Genomic DNA, 21,755 nt, shown 5'->3' with positions numbered 1-21,755 from the left:
TGTTCATGTTCTCTCCAAGTTTCAATGAACTCCTCTTAAGGCCAAAAGTTGTCCAAAAGAAGCATTTTTAGATTGTGAAATCTAGCTCGACATTCAGTTGTGGGTCACCGAGAAACTAAAATAACAGAATTCCATTTGCATAAGTTATTGGGTTAGTTTGAACCAATAATCATTTAAACCTTCTCTCAGATGGCAGATTGCACATTTAAATGCATATTTATTTGTTTTGGACAAGATTTGTGTGGACACTGGTAAACTGATCCTAGTTTTTGCGCAAATCGTAAGTCCAACTGCATAAACAAATACCACCAAACCTCCTATTGCAAAACGTGAGACATAGACATGTTCATAATCGAACCAGAGTTGAGAGTAAACGTCGACTAACCCACTGTTTAGCATTTCTATCAGACTTACAAGCATCTCATTTATAAATATTAACATTGATATGTAGTTTACTTACTTGATGAAGTGTTTCACTGTTCCACACGGATGTCATCATTCTGTTCTCTGTGAGGAATCTGTCCAACCCCCATCCATGTTGGATAACTGCCTGAGACGTATGCCGTCTGAGGAAGGCTTGTGTCATATTTCTCTCCACATGATCTCCATGCTGCGTCCAGACAAGTAGATGCTGTTCTCCAACCTGCTTCCTCCACCACGGACTGAACATCTAAACTCTAATATATGATCCTTCATCAACATCTGAACAACATGGACAGTCTGTGTCGATTTATCTTGCACTTCCTGTTAAGTTCCTCCATTTCCTGTTGTGATTGTGTTGTGGCACTTTTCACTCCTAAGCACATTTTTAAACAAGAGTATTTAGACGCACGAATGTTCTTGTTGTTGTGAGAAGTATTAAATGTCAAAGATACTAGAATCTCAAATTAGCCTTACATTGTTTTAAATGTCTGTTTCCCATCTTAAAATGGTGATTTTGGCCTGTTCAGTCTAAGAGGTCACACAGCAGGTACAACATGTTTAAAACCTTTCAGGCTTTTTTGTAAAAGTCCTTGATAATGTTATATAAGCGAAAAATAAATGAATTGTTAAATCATGAATGGCTGAATGGCCTTTGTCTTTCCGAATGCAGAAAAAACGAAATACACAAAGCCACAAAAACTGCACAAGAATGAAAGATGTGATGAAAGATTTTTCTTTGCGTGTGCAATGTTTATAAGCAAACACTCTCAAAGTTTATTTCTATCTCAAGGACGAAAGCTTTACATATTTATCATCATTGAAACAGATGTTCAGCACCAACCTCATACATCTTGCAAACACAAAAATGCCAAAGTGACATTTTCAGTAGAAATATGAAGCAGATAAGTGTGGGCCAACATTTCTCTCGGAGGTTAGTTCAGCTACTGACTTAAAACTTACTTTTCTAAATGTTGTTTACTTTACCACAGACACAGGGTTAGGAAGAGATTTTATCACACCAGTGTCATGTTATACTTTCAAAACAGTCTTGTACCATTTATTCCATTGCAATACCTTGCCCAAAAGACAATCAAATTATATTACAAATATTTTTGGCGTAGATGAAAGTGCTCACAAAATTCTGGGAACAATTACTTCCATAATTCTTAAACGTAATTTTTGGGGCTGATTTTGTGCTGTCCGATATGTCATTGAAACCGTTGACCTATATGAAATTCAGGTTAATTTGATCCAACATATAATACGTCGCATCCAACCTGATCTCAGTAATTGTGTAAGGTGGCTAATTCATATAGGAATTTTTACGGTGTGAATCGTACAAAAATGTGTGATTATTAGAAAAGAGCAATACTGAAGCCCCTCCCCTAACCACACCCCTAAACCTAACATCACTCGCGGCAAAGCAAATCGTACTAAAATGCACCGATACGATTAAAAATTTGATAAAATTTTTATGAATTAGCCACCTCGTAAAAAAATTACGAATTCCCGCCAGATTGTTTTGTCATATCTGCTTATAGACCTTTTTTGTTTATGGATATTAGCTTTTATTTTCCTTAAAAACTTCTAATTTCGTGTTCTATAATCTATATAGACGAATAAATCAAAAGTTTGTAAATGCATAACATTAACGTTCCAGCTAAGGCCCGAAGACTGTAAATCTATTGTGACTTCTCATATTAACCACCAGTTTTCATTCCCATCTGTTCCTTTAAAATCATTTGATTCAGTTTATGCGCTTTTTCACACTTATTTGGTATTGCTGCCTCAACAGATGTTCTTTAACCACATCATGCTGACTTCTTTGTCCCCAGACACAGTTTTTCATACCAGCTCCTGTTGTTTTGTGTTGTCACTCCTTCTTTGTGCTTTCTCCGCAACAATAATGAGCATTTCCAGCAAAAGTCCTTCAGTGAAGAGCCACTTATTCCCTTCAAACTCTTTAAACTCTTCACATGAGGTCAGATGGTTAAGAGCGAGGCTGATTTACAGTCAGGGGGTCAAAGTTCTGAAAACACACGGCCAGGGTGTGAGCTGCAGAGCCGGCCAGCCGCCTGACAGTTGCTTTTTATGGTCACAGCCATAAAAAGAAGAATTAAGGCCTCTGGAGATGAGCAGGAGGAAGGGAGCAACAATGGTCCGTACGAGACGAAGGGAGGGAAAAAAGAGCTGGTAAACTGAGGCTGAATGACATTAAAAGAGAGAAACTGAGATGAAGAAACTGAGAGGTAAATACAAAGGATGTGTGAGCGTCTGAAAGAAAGGTTTTGGAAGCGATGGGGAAAGAAAAGGAGGCTGGTGAGAGAGAGCGAGGTTAAGTGAGAAGTTTGAAAATGGAAAACAATGATAGAAGAAGTGTGTGTTTGTTTACTGAGACGACTGGCGAAGCTCCAAGTGTAGATTGAGTACAAAGGGAAGAGTCACACCTGTGTTTTCCTCTATAAACACGCACACACACGGTCAAACTGATGCTCTGACCTCCGACCATTGTTATTTTCTTCCTGTCTGAAGTGCAACATAAACTTCAGGAGACTCAAATCACTCAGCTCAATGTTAAAAAAAACATTTGATATAGAGGATAAATTACACAATTATGGTTCTTGATGCTGATTGGTCAATATTACTGTCACCCAAAGATAAATTGTAATCATAAATATCCAAATTTAAATGTATGACTTTCTTTCTTCTGCAGAACACAAAAGAAGATACTTTGAAGAACATTGGTAATTGAACAAAATCGGCCTCCATTGACTTTTATCGTGTAAACATTTACATTTAGTCATTTATCAGACGCTTTTATCCAAAGCGATAGTATGATAGGTATTAATACAAAGTTACTAGTTTCAACAAAAGCTAGGCCACTTCTTGTTTAGAGAAAGAGAGAGGGTTTTTTCCCCCCTCATTTGTCCGTCAAGTATTCACAGAAGAGACGGGTTTTAAGTAGTTTTTTGAAGGTTGCGAGAGATGTGGTTGACCGGACCGCGCTAGGAAGAAACTGAGACCCCTGAGCCACTAAACCACTGAGACATTTCTCAAATGTCTTATGTTGTGTTCCACAAACAATAAAAATCATGCAGAGTTTGAATGACTTGGGGTCGAACAAATGATGGCATACGTTTTACTCTTGGGTGAACGATCCCTTTCAGGCTGAATTATCTACAAAAATGTGAATGGAGTCTCTACATCAAAAGACCAGTGTGTAAGCTTTGGGAGGGTCTATTGACAGAAATGCAATATAATACATGACTGTGTCTTCAGAGGTGTGTAAAGACCTTACACGATAAAGCGCTATGTTTTTATTACCTTAGAATGAGCTATTTCTATACACAGCGGGTCCCCTTGCATGGAATTCACCATTTTGTTTCTACAGTAGCCCTAAACGGACAAACTGCTCTACACAGTGCATTTCATATAAACATTATCTGCTTTGGGAAAGAAGCGATAACGTGACAACATTTTAGTCTTCTCTCAGCCTCCGTGGTGCTTCGAAAGGGAGTGAGCCGCTAAAAATGACACAATGGCCCTTTAAAGGAATAGTTCACAAATTATCCCCATAGACTTAACCATGGTCATTTTTATGGCTACTATAGAAAGTCAATTGGGACTATTTTTGTGTGAACTGTACAAGTACAGTGGTTATGGTCCACAAAAAAGGTGTTTGCGCCCTTACAATTGATAATAAAAAACAAGGTCGGCAACAAGCGGATTTTCCAAAAATACCATTTATTTTCATTTTCACATAAGAATCTTCACATTAACTGTTTTTTTTCTTTAGCAAATATTTTTATATAATCCTCTTTATATACATAATATACATTTTACACAACACATGTACAAAATACAATATGATAACGAAATAATGGAAAATGAAAAACAAATCGGCGTGACCTAAGGTTAGTGGTATAAAGCTGTGTCAGTCAAACAAACAACTGCTACATTGAATGCTCTGTCTTCAGTTAGAGAATCTAGTGTTTTATTCATAGTGCTTCTGCTGATTAGTGTTAAAAATGTGCCTTTCCCAAATCATGAACCTGTCCAGTTCCCCACATGATGCTTTTCACGGTAAAATATAGATTTACATATAAAATAGACTGGTATATATCTGCAAGGATGAATAATCGGACAAAATTTGGCAATTTCATAGGTTTAGACAAGTATCACTCTTGTTGACGTTAGCCATTTACATACCTATATCAGTTTACCGCAGTAACAATTAATAGCTTTTGGTCCAACTGGCATCCAACTGAAATACAATTCAGTCCGCATATGAATCTGTCTTCTGCACTGAAACAATAGGTTATTTCTGGTAAGCTGTTTCTGTCCAAGAAACACAGCATAATTGAGGTTTGTGATCTGTGCTTTCAGAGCGATTGTGTGCTTTTCATCGATTGTGCTTGGCAGTTTAAATGCTGAGGATGCTATTCTGAACCAATACAGGACAGACCAATCACAGTTCTTCTGCTTAAACACACACTTAAAAGCCTGTTCACACCAACAACGACAACTGTACAGACAAAACAATAGTACGATAACTGTATTATCCAACGGAAGATAATATTACGTTTATTTTAAGCTTGCGTGGCGTAGTTTTACATTTTAAATGCTTTCAATTTCAATCGACTTTGATCCGGTCCCAAGAAGTCGTGTTATGGACTTCGCTATTTACTTACATTTACGGTGATTTTAAAAGCTTCTTCTTAATATTTATAGTTGTCATTCTTGGTGTGAACGGCCTTGTGTGTATTTAGCCAATCAATATTATTTCCTCTTATGTTTCACTTACACATCAAAATACACATTCAACCAATCAATTAAACTCTCTCTCGTCCCATTTTCGCTCTCTCTCTCTCTCTCTCTCTCTCAATCCAACAGTAAACATTTCTGTCAGCTATATACAGTCATTTGTTCTACAGCAAACCTAATAATTTACTAACTTTAAACAAAGAATGTACAAAAACAACAGCATTGTGCCAGCGGGTTTGGTAAACACTATTGGAGTGTGTGTCTGTGTGTTCTGCACTGTATTTCCGATCAGTTCGGTACATACAAAACACAGTCTTGGAGATGTAGAGAATAAACCCCACTGCACTTGTGCTACATAAATTAATACACATCTGGACAAATGAAACATGAAAAAAAGATCGCTTTGTGGTCTTTGGCTCATTCTTGGCTTGCGTCCCCTTATTATGACACAAGGGTTACAGATACAAGGTTCGTCTGTATTCGAAGACCGTCACAATTAAAATGTTTCAGTTTGTTATTTAGTCCGAATTAAAGCAAAAGGGGCGAAGAAAACTCCTTTTGCATAAACAATCTTTTCAGAAAAATACTGACGTCTTGATCTTTTCTTTAGAAGTATCCAAAAGAAAGCCCTCTTCTTTCCAGTAAGTCCTTCCCAGTTTCCTCATTGTAGAAAAGATTCACTTCCTATTAGTTTCTCCCAATGGCCAGCACTGGGCTTTAAAGAGCTACCACTGTGTTTTCGTCAACACAGGACTGTCTGTCATTGTGTTACTTAAAGTCCAGTTGTCTGTTTCAGTGTAAGATTAACAATAATACGAGAGGGAGTAATGTTGTGAGGACGGTCCAGGATGCTATTGACATGGCAGAGTTTGTCCTTATGCTTTTTTGTACTTCTGGCAAAGCTACGATTGGATCATCTGTAACGGACAAAAAAAAAGCTATTTCAGATTTTTGCAGTGCTTAATATAAAATAATGATTTGTATGAAAAGGTTTTTGAATGGTACCTAGGTGTGACGTTATCGTACCTGCTGGTAACCGATTGGACGGAGTGTGAGCTCCACCCCCTGTGCCCTTCTTGGCTCCTCCCCCTGATCCAACCCTGGCTTCTTGCGAGCCTGAATATACAAATTTATTCACAGGTCAACCACAATGCAACATGCATGTAGACCCGCCCAAAACCTACAGACCACCAGGGAGGCGATACTCACCATCATTGGCAACTACATCCACTCTGAGCCTCATACAGTCCTGTCCATGGTGGTGCAGAGGTTTGGCTGCGAGGTAAAAGTAAGAGGAAGGTCATTATGATGATTAAGCGATGATTGGAGTTAAACAGATCATTATAAACTAGGTTAGTAGTGTAAAACGTGTAGTGGCTGATATATTTTTCCGAGGCTCACTTGAGGTTTAAGTTGTGGCCATCTGTGACCCGGTCAGTAATCGAAATCATACATAGACGTTCCATTTAAACAAGCTCACGTAGAAAGTTTTTTTCTTTTCTTTCGCCAATGTTAATTTGAAACGTTCATATTCCAATGCACATCCTCCCCGAGGAGCCGATGCGGACGCCAAAAAGACACGCAGCGGTTTCTGTTGCCAGTTCAGCGGTCCATAGACAAAGCCTGGCTTCAAATGCAATGCATGTATTCATTACCGCAGTGCTAACGGACAGCTCAAACATGACTCACAGGCGTAGTGTTCACTGCATGGTTTGTGGGGCAATAAATCTAAAACTGGGGTTATAAGAGGGCTGGTTGCATTTTTCAGATCTTGTTTCGCCCTTAAAAAATTCATTCTTCGAAGAAATCCACCGTAAACTTTATTCGCATCTAAATTTATAGCTCAGGTGCAAAGATGACTTATCGAAAACAGTACTCACAGATATAGTAGTAGCTCTCGCCCTGTCTGAATTCTTTTCCCAGAGTGAATGGAGTGAATCGCTGGAACTTTTCAGAAAACTTCTCAGGTGCGTGCGGGGCAAACGGATGGCCGCATTCCCAACGCATCTGGTCATAGGACTGGGGACGGCAGGAGTCGTAGTCTTCGCGTTCCACCATGTAGAGGACGTAACGCTCGGCGTCTTGCGACGGTATCTCACCCAGTGGGTAGTGTGGGCATACGATGTCAAGGTAGTCGTTCAGCCGCACCTCAACCGCATAGTCGTCCCATCGGAACCTGATAAAACAAAAGAAACGTTTTTTGTAAAGAAAATGTTTTTATTTCTTTGCCCTGCCAACCTTGAAATGTCCAAAATAATGCTTCCTATAACTTGCATTAAACAAAAAAGTTATAATACAATATAGATCAGTTTTTTATTAATTGTATTTGCATCATGCCTGGTTAGAAAATACTAACGTTTGCCTCTACATCGCCACCTCTGTTTGAAACGTGAAATTGCAGAATGTTATGTAATTTCATCTTAGTAGAGGTTGAAGTCATATGATGTTAAACTTGCAAAATCCTGCAATATTGTACGGTTTAAATCATAAGTTTATCGTTGTAAATTGGGGTAACGTACAATGGTTATGAACACTGATTTTAGTAACTGTTAAATGCATATAAAATAGAGATAAAAATACATTTTAGTTCACAAGATCATCTACCATCGAAAAACAGCCAGTCGACAAAAAGCCTGAAAAGCAGAATAACTGCAGTGATCAGACAGACTTGTTCATTTGAAGAACTTTTAGAGCATCTGACGTGAATGCCAAGCCATGCAATCACATCTTCAATTGCCCTCGCATTGATCAACTATCTCATAGACAATTCACAAAGGGACAGAGACAGGGAAGAAAAGACCAAAAACAAGCAGTATGAAAGGGAACAATAGAGAGCCAGATTAGAGCGCTGATTTCAATACGCAGAAAGAGACAGATGCATTAATATGGATTATTCTAAACACCGGTCCATTGATTAAACCACACGCTGTCCGTATTCAGAGAATAGGTCAGAACCAGCAAGAATGACAGAAACGTTGGTGTGAATGTGTACGTGTATTGATATTTCGCCTCGTGAGAGCAGAGTCTCAATTATGCAAAGACCTCAGCAATCTGTTGAGTTGCATCACTGGGTAATGACTTATTGACTAAGCTCACATACGCACACATGCACTTGCAAAGAAACAAACAACCATATAAATCTGTTTCGTCTGACACACTCCCTTACTCATTAGAGATAAACACATGCAGTCTGACTGACAGAATCGGGCACGCCCTGTCTCTACCACACTCCTCCCTTTCAGTCGACAGATATCGAAGGAGGCGACGGACACAGTCTCCCTGTCTGCTCCTTCTCGCTGTATTATCTGTTTATGTGTTGCCCACTGATGTTTACTTATTCGTGCGTTCTGTCATCCATAATCAGAAGTCCATGTGTCGGTTTGTAAAATCACCTCCATATTTATGCTCGTATTCTCCAAACATTCAACAGGTCTAAGATCAGCTACAAAAAGTATCTTGGCTCCCATGGCACAACTTTATGGATGGTAATAAGGTTCAGGGGTGGCACAATATACAACCACCGGCAAAAATCGTGACATCAATAACCGTTAGTGCAGATATCACAATAGCATTAAAAACATGAAAATATTGTAAACAATTCAGTGCCGATATCTGGTTGTAAGATTATGCATCAATTTAGCCCAAAATGTCATGAATCACCCTGAAGTTTCTCCAAACCTGTATAAATGTCTCTGTTGAACACAAAGAAAGATATTTGGAAGAATGTTAGCAATTGACCATTCAATGACATCATTGACAACCATAGTAGAATATTTTTTAACTGATAGTCAAAAGTGCCTTTTCCTAAATCCTTCAAAATATCTTATTTTGGGTTTCACAGAACAAAACAATTGTACAATACTTTTTCCTTTATACATTTCATATAATTTATTGATTTTCAAATAAATATCGGCATAATATTACAGCCATAATATTACAGCCATAATATTACCGCCATAATAAATCTGATATTAGGACAGCCCAAGTTCACAGGCTAAGCTTAAATAGATTGTCCTGTCTTAAAAGTTTGAGAGATTCTTTCATTTTTGGAAGAAAATGTGACTGGCGCAAGCTCGCTGACCTAATGCTAGGGTTTGTGGGTTGTTGTCAAGTCAATTTTTTTGTTTGCCAAGGCGTTTTATTGTGTTCTTACGTGGGGTGGGTCCAAGTCAAAAGAGCCAATCCCCACATCTCTGCAATATTTGGTCTCTAGATTGGCCTTTAACAACCCTTCAAGTTTCTTTGACGCAAGTTTTTTTTTAACAATATTCCTACATTACAAATGAAAGTAAATCTTCTTAAAAGTTAAAACACCTCAAAAACTTTTGTCAGTCTTCATTAACATTGTAATGGATTAGCTGTTAAAATATCAGATCGTCAAACCTCTCAAGAGGCAATCTAAGAGCTTGACACATATCTTCCCAATATCTGGAGATTTGAGAGAGCCAGGCCTCCTGGAGACAACAGTAGCTTTACTTCTGTGGGTGTTTCTGTGTGCCAATATCCACACGTCTGCTCAATGATCAAAGTCTGCGAGCCACCCTCTCTCTCTCATTCCTTCTCTCTCTCTCTTTCTCTTGTTTGTTGATGGAGGACCCCCTGGTTTTAGGACAGACGATATGGCTCCAGACCTCTTCTAGTCTTACACACACCAGCCTTTTTAATTAGCCTGCTGCTTTCACTCACAGCATATCCAAAGACACACACGTACACATAAAGCCATTACACTTATCGCTACCAATTCAACCCTCACGAGGCCGAGCACGGCAGTCCTACACTGATCCCAGAGGTGATGACTTAACTTGATGAATGAAGCACATATACTTCGGCCCCAATAATACTTTACATGTTTCACATTCTTTAACGGCTGTCACCAGATGCTTTGGTGCAGTCGTCCGCACACACGCTCACGCACACCCCGCTTAAGCCCTGATTAAAATCTGTTTGTGGCATGGCCCCAATGTGTTCATCAAAAGGGGGTCGGGAGGGGGGGCAATTAAAACACAAAGAGTGGAATTAAAGTGGCCCCAGAGGGGGGCAATTATGCCGTCCCCCCTCTTTCCCCGGGGGCTGGGAGTCAGAGGAGGGGGTGGGAGAAAGCAGTGGGGGATGGAATGTCTCTCAATACAGGGGTCAGCGGGTGCTCACCAGACCAGTGTCCTTTCTAAAGCTACAGTTACTTTATCAATGGCTTTATTCATACAGTAATGCCATTTTCGAACATTTTATTAGATTCTCACAGAAATGCAGGGCAACATTTTATCTTGAGCAAAAACAACCGTCGAAGAAATTATAGAAAGATTTTTAGCATTGTTACATTTTCATGACAATTATATACATGACATTCATAACAATGTAATAAATCATTTAAAATAAAATTAAAGTAGCAAAAATAATAATAAATAATATGATGTATGAATATTCAACAAGTACAACATAATTCGAGTTGCAAATGTGCGTAATTGAAATTGACCATAACACATTTCTGAAAGCTACATTATTTTGTTACTTTTGCTTTCAATTTTGGAGTGTCTAATACATTTTATTAATATCCATAGTAAGATGGATATAAAAAATAAATTTTATATTAATTATAGAGTCATTGTTAAGCACCAGTACACCAAGAAACAGTCCTTGTTCATGTAAAAAAACACACAACACTTGGTAATTAATGTGAATATGTAATGTCACCCAGATAGATTTTGTCCTATTCCCCCATAAAGGTGCAGAGAAAGTATTGTGATATAAAAAATATGCTCAGCTCACTTGAATCTGTCTCTTGAGTAAAAATGAGATTGAGTAAACTCTGTTTGATTTGCGATTAGCTATGACTGAAAGCTGGCCGACGAACATGCGGGTTCTTCTGAGTCACGTCCCCATTTACAAGAATGTGTGAATAGCTAACGTTCATTAATCCTGAACTCACCGTCTGTTCTGACCGAGCTCAGCAGGTCACCCTATCAGGAGACCTAAATCAGTGCCAAATGGGCAACCAGAGGGTTAATCTATGGTCTCTTAATCTTTAGTTCAAAGTTTTTTTGTTGTTGTTGTTCTTTTTCACTCCCTCTGGTCTGTCTATCAATTGGTGTCCAGCCTCTCCCTCTGTGGTTTCAACACTCTATCAGTCACTGGAATGCTGAAGCTGGGGGGTTGGGGCGGCTGGGGGTGGTTGAGGAAATGCTCGATTCAGCCCGACAAACCTTTCTTCTAGGTTTCGGTAATATCTGAATGATTTTTCAGAGACATCAATGAGATTAAATGGAGAGCAAATGTAAACTTTTGCGTATGTCTCTTGCGTCTCCTCAGGAATAAAATCTTACGCAAAGTCTTTGTCAATGTCAACTTTGTGACAAACTGAGCTCATATTTACTTCTTATTAAAGATTGTAATATGAACTCAAAACATTTCCACCCAAATCCAGATTATTTTACCTCTACAATCTACATTCCTTTACCAACTTCATACTCTTCGTGTATTTTTTCAATGATCTCATTTGTTTTTATATTTTCCTTCAAAGCAATTTCATGAGAATCATCTGAAACTTGAAAGAAACACAACTGCCAGCTCTATAAAATCTCCTGAGCTATGAAAGAACAATCCTTATGCATGCATCAGTTAACTTTTCTTCTCGATCCACCTGTTTCACGGGGAAAGCTTAGGGTATTTGAACACACCCACCCACACACATTCCAACAATAGGTCACCAACATCCCTGTCATCTGATCTGTGAATGTTTGCGACGTTCACCACCTGATACTACAGTTAAGGGGAAATGAACAAGACTCAGACCCGGGATCTGTTCGACCACCCATACTAGTCAAAGTAAACCCCCCCCCGCACACCTGCATCGACGGGCCAAAACGCCTGTGTCATTAGGGTTGAAACCTCACGCGGATCTCCTTCCCGTGCTGTTTTAATTCAGCGCTAATGCGGGCGATGCTGTTCTGGGTGACTGGTTGGGAACGCAGTGCGGCTGGATCATCGTGTGCTCCGTGCTCTGGGATTACCCTTCCTGAGTTGCCCAGGGGCCGGGGGTCTCATTCAGCTTAACGTAGGGAGAGACAGAGAGGGAGCAGAGGGGCCCATCGCAAGAGCCTTTATTGTTCTAAAAACAGTTGAAGCGTTACAGTGGAGTGACTCGGTTGGAAACGCAACAAAGGCTGCCGAAAGCGATAGAAAAGAAGAGACAGAACAGGAAAGAAAAGAGAAAGGTTTTAGTCTGGATTTTGTTAAACAAAACAGCTTTGTACTGTGCAGGTGTAAGAAAAATAAACATAAAAAGAAAGAGGGGAAAAATGAAAAGCATCCTTTGATTCATCAGAGCAGGGCCCGTTTCACTCTTTCATCTTTTCTTCTATCCATCCGTCTCTGTCCACTCTCTTTTTCCTCCTTCAGTCCGTCTCTCAGCGCTCAATAAGCCTGTTTGATCCCCCATTCTTTCTACCGGTGACCCCGCCCCAAGATGTTTTCAACCAATTGGAATTGGAATTTGTGGTATGTTAGTGAACCACCATAGTGACCTATGTGTGTGGAAAGTAACTCTGGCCTTTGCGATTACCATGGCAACCGAAATCCAACCAGTTCCCCCTTTACGGGATATATTCCACACCAGGGTTTTTCAATCTGTCATGTTTACATACATCTTATGCTCATCAATCTTTTTCCTTTCCTTCGAATCCCCCAACCTTTTGACTCGCTTCATCGATCACGTTGTCAGATCGCTTTTTCTCAAATAACTGGACTCCTTCCTTTCCTGTGAACGCGCTTAAAGGGATAGTTAGTATACCGAAAATGAAAATGATTTGATCATTTACGTACTCTCATGCCATTCCAAACCTGTGTGACTATCTTGCAGAACACAAAAGTACGATATTTTGAAGAATGTCGGTGACCAAACAACATTGGACAACATTATGGACACAAAACCACCGAGACATTTCTCAAAAGATCTTCTTTTGTGTTATGTAGAAGAAAGAAAGTCTTGTTCATAGATTCCGAGGTTTGGAATGCCATGAGAGCGTGGAAATTATGAAATAATTTCCTTTTTTAGGTGAACTATCCCTTTAAAAGAAAAACAAGGAATTGCCATTTTAACAGTTTTCGTTAACAAAAAAAGCTAAACAATTAAAATCTACTAAATTCAACAATTAAAAATCAGACCCGGATGTTGTTAAAGATACTTCAGAAATTGTTTGTCCAAGTGTTCGGCCAACCGATCAACTGTCTTATACCTGCTTCACATCCCTCATAGATAAATAAGTTAAGCAAATAGTCAATCATACAGGTTGCAAGCAGGGATTAAAAATAACAGCTTGAAATAAAGTCAAAAGGTATGAAATTGGCTTCGGTAACTCCTTGTATTGTTCGGGAACAGGCTTGGCCAGCCTGCAGGGGGAGTTGCCTCACACCGTCTAGTCACAGCATGCAGCAATAACATGCGTGCAACGTGTCGTGGGAATGGACCTTCACGTCAAAAACCATTCCATTGAAGCGCAGGATAAACAACAAGAGCGAAGCGACAAAAGCTCATGCTGGAATTGCGATTATGACAACAAGATCCCGACACACGCATACAAATACACACATGCAGACTTAACCTTTGCTGATAATTCACTCACCATCACAACTCACTCTTATCTCTGACACAACCTTGTTTTGAAAAGGTTATGAGTTACTTTACAAAAACACATTGAACTGATCCAGATGCATGCATGCAGTAGAAACCCATTAAACGTGAACGTTAATCAAAGACGTCACAAGAATGAGATGAAAGTGAGACACACATTACAATCGGAGCGAACAACAGTTGTGGGGTTTCTGAAGGGGTGAAAGAATTGAGTACAGATGTGTGAAGAGAAAGATAACAGCATTTCGAAGTCTTGAGCTGTAGATAACACACTTTTCTCAAGCCCTTTAACTTGTGAATAATATATCATGTGTGCGTAAACGTAAAGGAGGAAGAGCGTGTCTGAGACTTGTGCAAGAAACGAGACGCTTGCATGCACGAGTGTGTGAGAAAGGTATTGTTTATTGTGCGTGCAGGATGTGCAGTTTTCCCGGGAAAACACTTGGCCAGGAAACTTGCGCTTAGTAAGGAAAAGGGGGCCTTCTCATGACACGGATAAACACGCCTCTCTCATACAAAATCAACATTTCGCTAAATTGCTCAATTGGGTTTGTAATCTTAATATGGTGTAAGAACAAATCAATTCTGGCCGTGTAAAAATCCAAATTGATTTGACAAATGTCACATAATTTTTGCATAAACACAAACACTTTTGGTTTATGTAGGAACATGCAAAGCACAAACTCTACTGTAGGAGATTATCACGGGTCAACAATCTTGGTCAGATTCAATTCACGAGACAGCAGATTAAGAGAGCAGATTGTGATTCAGCGGACGGACGGTGGGAGGATATGGAGAAATCACTAGAAATGAAGCAAGAACGGAATAGCTGGAAAAATCATCATCATTTCAAGGAAGGGCTGAGGTGGGCCATCTGTACACATCTACATAGAATTCTTATTTTGTTCCTAAAATGGTCTAACCACTATCTTTACTATGTTTGTTCTATTGTGAATAACATATTGGTTTATGAAACCAGTGAACAACAACTGTAATGCCACGTAAACAATCAATAATACATAATAATATCATACATGAACAGCTCAAAATAAATTGGGGTCAAATAGATTGGATGTATTTTTAATGCACCGTGGGAAGGTGAAAAGGAAAGAGAAGAGGATGTGTGGGCTCTGGTGGTCTTGCCTGCCAACCCCCCCCCCAAAATGGGGCAGAGGGGGGAAATTCACACCTACATTTCTTTATTCTAACTCCTTTCACAGAGGAAAAGGGAAATAAGGACAGGAACCGAATAAAGGCATTGGCATGTATGAGTGAGATAAAAAGAGAGAAACCAACCAGGCCAAAAGAATGAGGTGGGCTTGAGTGGCAGGCTCCCTATCTGAAGACCACCAGAGAGAGTGACAGACTACATCACATGAATGGCACTTCATCACTTAATACACTGTCTTTCATGCAATGCGTACACACACGGATCTGATGAGTTTAATGCTAAGTGGCATATAGACATGACGAAACGGTACTTCATCACCGGTTTCTAGCTCCGCTTCTCTCATACGCATGCGGTGACAGGCGCGCCCCATGAATGGCCCTCCATCGCGGCGGTGAACTCTGCCCCGAGATTGGTCACACTAGGCTCGGTTTTGTTCGCTGGCATATCTGCGGTGGGAGCGCACTAATTTGGTTGGGACTTATAACAAAAAAGCACTTAGCTGGCAAAACCTCACAAGCAAAGCTTTGAAAAAAGAAATAGGCCCACCACTGAATGGGGCATTTTGGGTAGAGAACCAAGAAAGAGAATTAAACCATGTAAAAGGGCTCTTTCGCAGGGTGAAACCGTAACACAATGGGGTGACCGCGGACAAGCAGAGAAGAAAAAAAATGTGAGGAGGTCGGAGAATTTTGGGATACAGATGGAATGGGACAGCGTCAAATAATAGAAGGATAGAGTTAAAGAGAACAGAGGAGAGGCTGAACTTTGTACCAGTTAACCGTGCGGTACGGGGCACACAGCCAGAGGAAAGATATGGGGAAATCAGGTAGAAGAGAGAAACAGAGAGAGAGGCCGAGAGGAAGAAGAAAATGAGAGAGAGACAATCTCGTTTTAAGCCTTTGAGAGCCAAATAAATCCCAGAAGAAAATGTTCTTGCTTAAAACCTGCTCATTCATGGCTCTTAATCGAGGTCTCACTTGTGCTTCATTGCTTTTATCATGTTTGTCTTTAATGTTTTTTATTCCATAATAACTTTAAGTTAAAACCGGAACAATACAACTACGGTTCATCTGAATACACATGTTGAAATCTCTTCTAAAGCTTGACAGGAGATGCATGAGATACTAAAGACTCATATTAATCCGTCTGTAAGAAAAGCTAGATAAAAGATTATATGTGATTTATAGGTAAACAAGACCAAAAGCAACAAAAGTACTTTAATATTAATAGATCACAACTATACTGACTGGACTTTAATAAAAAAGTAAACACGCAAAACACTTTATCACTGCTTGCAAGAGCGTCCACTCCAGAGGACTTATTGAGGAAGCTTGGTTAATAAATATATGAGTGAGTCAGTAAATCATACCCAAGGGATGGATTACTCTATAAACTATTCACCTGGGCACACCTTAACCACAAGTTGATCAACTATCGAATGTGCAACAACAAACACATGTGCACCCAACAAGCAGCAACAAGTGCAACCGTAGCACACAGCAACAAATTCAAACATGCACTTTTTACACCACCTAACTCTCTAAATCACCCCGCATGAAAAAAAACATGCCGAGCTGCACCGGACCGTCAGCCTTACACACACCTTTACACTCTGTCGACCATGTGCATAGGAGGCAAGAATGCATAACCAACAAACAATTAAATAGTCTGAAACGATTTATTGTGAATTATTCATGAACTTGGTCTTTTTATTTTACGTCAAGAAAGAAAGAAAGAATAGAAAAAGGAAAGAAAGAAAGAAAGAAAGAATAGAAAAAGAATAGAAAGAAAGAATAGAAAAAGAATAGAAAGAAAGAAAAAATAAAGAAATAAAGAAAGAAAGAAAGATAGATAGATAGATAGATAGATAGATAGATAGATAGATAGATAGATAGATAGATAGATAGATAGATAGATAGATAGATAGATAGATAGATAGATAGATAGATAGATAGATAGATAGATAGATAGATAGATAGATAGACGGATAGACGGATAGATAGATGGATAGATAGACGGAAAGTAAAGATAGATAGACTGAAAGATCGATAGATAGATAGATAGATAGATAGATAGATAGATAGATAGATAGATAGATAGATAGATAGATAGATAGATAGATAGATAGATAGATAGATAGATAGATAGATAGATAGATAGACAGACAGAAAGAAAGATAGATAGACGGAAAGATAGATAGATAGATAGATAGATAGATAGATAGATAGATAGATAGATAGATAGATAGATAGATAGATAGATAGATAGATAGATAGATAGATAGATAGATAGATAGACAGAAAGAAATAAAGAAAGATAGACAGAAAGATAGAAAGAAAGTAAGGCCAATCTCTACTCAAACATTTCTTAAAAACAGGATTGATATTGAAATATATGAACTGAGCTGGCAGTCCAGATTGCAGTGCTGAGCCATCAGTCTGAACGTATTTGTACGTACGTTAAGGAACTGGTTTCAGAATCGGTTCACCGATTCGTTTGGGGCGTTATTTGTTATAATAAACTATATATATTGTTTACATTTGAACAACAATGACGATTATTTCATTAACATGTATTAAGCATTAGTTGATATTTCACATACAGTCCAAAGAATCGCAAAGACTTGCCAATCGCTTCGACCGAATCATTCAAATGAATCGTTTCAAATGAACATCGTTTCAGCAATCTCAGTTTTGCCTCAACATCCAACACACATTTACACGTACGTTCGTGATTTCCTGTAACGTAAAATCCGACACACATCTGTTTAAAAAAAACGAAGTATCCCGTTTAATTCATGATATGAAATCAACGGATTAAAGTGTATTACGTGAGTTTATGTTCAATGCATATGGTGTAGGGAAACTGTAGCAGTGGGTACGAAGTCTATAGAGTTAGATCTGTACTTTTGTATTACATCAGAAGCTCGAGCACAGGTAAACAAACATCTACGTGATGCGTAGTGGATTACGCAATCTGTTACAGGTAACGTTAGACGTAACCGCGCCACAAATGCTGCGTCGTACTGTATCCAATAACTCATAATGTAAACACGCACTATCATCAACTCATAAACCTGAGCAGAAGCAAATAAGCATTACCAGTTGGAAAAAAGGCAACGATTACTTCAACCTCAACACGCTTATTGAAATGGCAGAATTGTTATAACTGTTTATTGTTAACCAGAAGATAACACTCACAAGGGGAAAAAGCAAAACGTGGTTATTTACTTACTTAGAGTTGGTACTATTCCAGAAAACGGTGTGTCTTTCAGCCGAGGCGAGCCGAGCGCAGATACTCGCCCCGATGCAAAAGATCCACAAAAGATCCATTTAGACCCTCTGTGAGTCAATCCCCAAAAAACACCCAGTAAAAAGTAAAGTGTGTCTTCTGAGCCTTGCGTCCGTACAGCTGTGTAAGTAAACTACACCGTTCTTTATGTGTGTAATGTTTAGTTCGCACTCAGCGCTGTAAAGAATGGCAATAAATCAACAGCTCGGCGTCTGAGATCAATCCAGCCAGTTCTGAATGAAACTTTCTCCTCGCGCTTTGGTTTTGTGAAAAGTCGTCCGGCTATACCACGCCCCCCACACCGCACAGCCAATCGGTGCTCGCGAATTATTCCCTACGATACGGAAACTGTCGGTCGCCCTCTGCAGACAGACGGAGACTGAGGTGAAATATCGACTGTTGTTTATCCAAACATAACGCAGCCATGAACAACGTCAATACATATGATGGAATTCCCTGTATTCAATTATCACGATGGAATTCCAGGAACACACTATGAGTTTTTAAAATGAACGTTTTATCGATTCGTTCACGTTGTGGCTGATTTTGGTTCGTGGACCGCGCCACACGAACAGCATCGCGATCTGATTGGATTAAACGAGTGCGATAGAGCTCGTGCAGACGTCTTTAACACGTTGGGGTAAATGCTTTCATCTTTCCCAAATCAACAAATGTTTGTATGAAAGAACGAGGCATTAACACTTTCACGCAGACTTGAAATCCTAATCACATTATTGTTTTCATTTGTCCTATCTTGGTATAGAACTGTTTAGTGTTGATGGGGTAAATCAACAACAGTCAATTGGTCAACACCCCCAGGTGATCACTGCCTTTGTTCCAGAGAAGGCAAATACAATGCATTAAATAAATCCCTTAGTTAAAAACAAAAATAAATGTCCATGCTTATTATTGAGGAAATACGTTTTTATTCTAGTCAATTTGAGGAGTCTCTCTCTCTCTCTCTCTCTCTCTCTCTCTCTCTCTCTCTCTCTCTCTCTCTCTCTCAAGATTCAAGATTCAAAAAAGCTTTATTGGCATGATCAATTTTTTTACATCGCCAAAGCAGGAAGTTTAAATATAAAAATTCTGTACAAAATAAATAAAAGTATCCTATATATCAATACAGACATAAAAGGGAGAAGTATTGACAAAAGTTCTTAGTGAATGTCTCTCTCTCTCTCTCTCTCTCTCTCTCTCTCTCTCTCTCTCTCTCTCTCTCTCTCTCTCTCTCTCTCTCTCTCTCTCTCTCTCTCTCTCTCTCTCCCTCTCCTCTCCTCTCTCTCTCTCTCTCTCTCTCTCGCTCGCTCGCTCGCTCGCTCGCTCGCACGCAAGCACGCACGCACGCACGCACGCACGCACGCACGCACACACACACACACACACTGACACTATTGTACAATACACACTGTCTTTTGGCAGATTTAAGTAGTGCCAGCAGGCGTTTTAGCACACTTGTCATAACAGTAGTTACTTCTGCTGAATGCTAATACATAATTCAAGCACCTCCAATGGAGAAAACCACAGCACTCATGTCTCCCCGTAATAATGATGTGCACCCAACATCCACTCCAGAAGTATATATATATATAAAACACAGAAAACCAACAGTTTTTATTTCATTACCTGTAAGAAATAACCAATATAATAACATTGCTTAAATATGTTGGATTCCCTCCAATTGGTGTATTGCACAACAGATACCTCTGCTTATTGATATTTCATGTGTACAGGTATGACGCATACTCAAATTTACCTTAACATGTATGACACATACTCCATCAGGATGTTGTGATTGTAGTACTACTACTGTACCGGTTCGATCCAGTTTGGTCCTGAAGGCAGGTACTGTATGCAGCATCTGCAACAGCTGTAAGTCATAACAGGTACGGCAGACCAGTCAGAACAGGAACAGACTTCACAACAGACAACCATTTCCCATTCACAGATGACTGTTCTTCATTACACAACAACGGTTGCATAAGTCAAGCTCATAATTAGTCCGTTTTTCTGTATTTAAACATATGTGAGAGCCTGTGCTTTCCTTAAAGCTCTAGTTGAAAACTTAGAATGCAGTATTGACAGCAAATCTAAGCATCGCAGGTGCGCTCCTGACATGTGGGCTGTTCCAAAATGAACATAATGATGCTCTCCGAAATGCCTTGTTCATCATATTTATGCTTTGTCGAACAGGCAGTCCCAGAACGCACTGCACTTATTTTGATGAAAGCTGACGAAGAAACAAAAATGTATATTGATTATAATGCATTCTATATTGAATAGCTAAAGTAAAGCCGTTTCATGTGAAGCCTATGTAGAGCAGTCCAAATAGGTAACTTATCCCGTTGAGTGAGTATGCTTCTTATGTAGGTGCAGTAGACAGCAAACCAAGTACTAGGTTTTGGAACAAATCCATTGTAAGCTCGTTTGCGACGTGTTTATTTCTTGGGTCTTGTCCTGGTCTTGGCAGCATAAAGTTGAACATTTCTCAAAATGCTACAAGGAACAGAGTTTTTGTTTCCCTTGTTTTCCCTTTTCTGCCAAGCCCTGCTTACATTTATCTTAGATAGAAGGGACACAGCTCTGAAACAAACGCTGTGGCGGCCATACCACAAAATTACATGTTCCGAGACTGACACAAATGGCACAAACTTTTAGCACAGATCACATCATTTTCTCACGGTGTGTATTGCTTCCATATATGCTATTGCGTAGTATGTAGGTGTTCTCCTTGGTGATATATAGACGGAGAGACAAACACATTTTTGTTACAAATAAAGAAAGGAACTATTCACTGGAGAGAAAAACTAAACTGAATGTTATGAAACCTTATTCTTGACACTGAGGGCTAGATTTCCTAGAAACAGATTCTTGAACTATAAAAGGTATTCAGCAGGGAATCAACGTCAACGGTGACCTTTACCCGAGAGCAAAGTTTATTCCCTGAATGTGAAACTGTCTTTATAAGAAGCCAGTTGCGACCTTTTTGTAATTTATTTGACAAAATCTGATGCAAAATTTGGCTACAAAATCAAAGCATCACTCCTCCACACATCTCTTCCATTGACTTTTGGCCTTTTTGCCTTCAGAGCAGGTATTTGCAGAATATAATAGCAAACAGACAACAATGCAAAAGGAATAGTTCCTCCCACGTGAAGCCAAACAAACAATGACAAAACTTTAGTTGGTCTGCAACTCCTACTTTGAGTGGCTCTTCTCAGTTTTGTCTTTCATAAGAGTGTTACATGTGCAGATACTCTTGTCGGTTATCTGAAAGTGTTTATTTGGCGGACACTGGAGAGTATTAAATCCAAGAATGGTTGTTGGTGAGGCTAATTTAATTCTTGTCCAGGGATGAACATCATGTGACCGTAATCCGGTCAGTAAAACTATTCAGAGGCATTTTTAGTCTTCCTCATGCCACTACACAATATACACAATCTCTTCTTCTGACGTGCAAAAAAATTATGGATGGCCTTCTAA

The 21,755-nt window shown here is 39.3% G+C and overlaps 1 protein-coding gene across 2 annotated transcripts; it reads right to left on the bottom strand.

Moving 5' to 3' along the window:
• Positions 1-4,150: 4,150 nt before the first annotated feature.
• efna1a (ephrin-A1a) lies at positions 4,151-18,514 on the bottom strand. Of its 2 annotated transcripts, none has more exons than XM_079484880.1 (5): positions 18,219-18,514; positions 7,068-7,363; positions 6,397-6,462; positions 6,193-6,303; positions 4,151-6,104 (listed from the first exon to the last, which is right to left on the bottom strand). In XM_079484880.1, exons 1-5 carry the CDS (start codon positions 18,314-18,316, stop codon positions 5,980-5,982), a joined length of 696 nt encoding a protein of 231 aa, XP_079341006.1. In that variant the 5' UTR covers positions 18,317-18,514; the 3' UTR covers positions 4,151-5,979. The 2 variants fall into 2 exon arrangements, with proteins under 2 accessions (XP_079341006.1, XP_079341007.1); XM_079484881.1 differs by having other exon boundaries at positions 6,214-6,303.
• Positions 18,515-21,755: the final 3,241 nt, after the last annotated feature.

This window comes from Barbatula barbatula (assembly GCF_947034865.1).
Source record: "Barbatula barbatula genome assembly, chromosome: 21".
NCBI lineage: Eukaryota > Metazoa > Chordata > Actinopteri > Cypriniformes > Nemacheilidae > Barbatula > Barbatula barbatula.
Note: the sequence above shows the minus strand (reverse complement) of the source record. Positions and strands in the feature narration are given on the sequence as shown.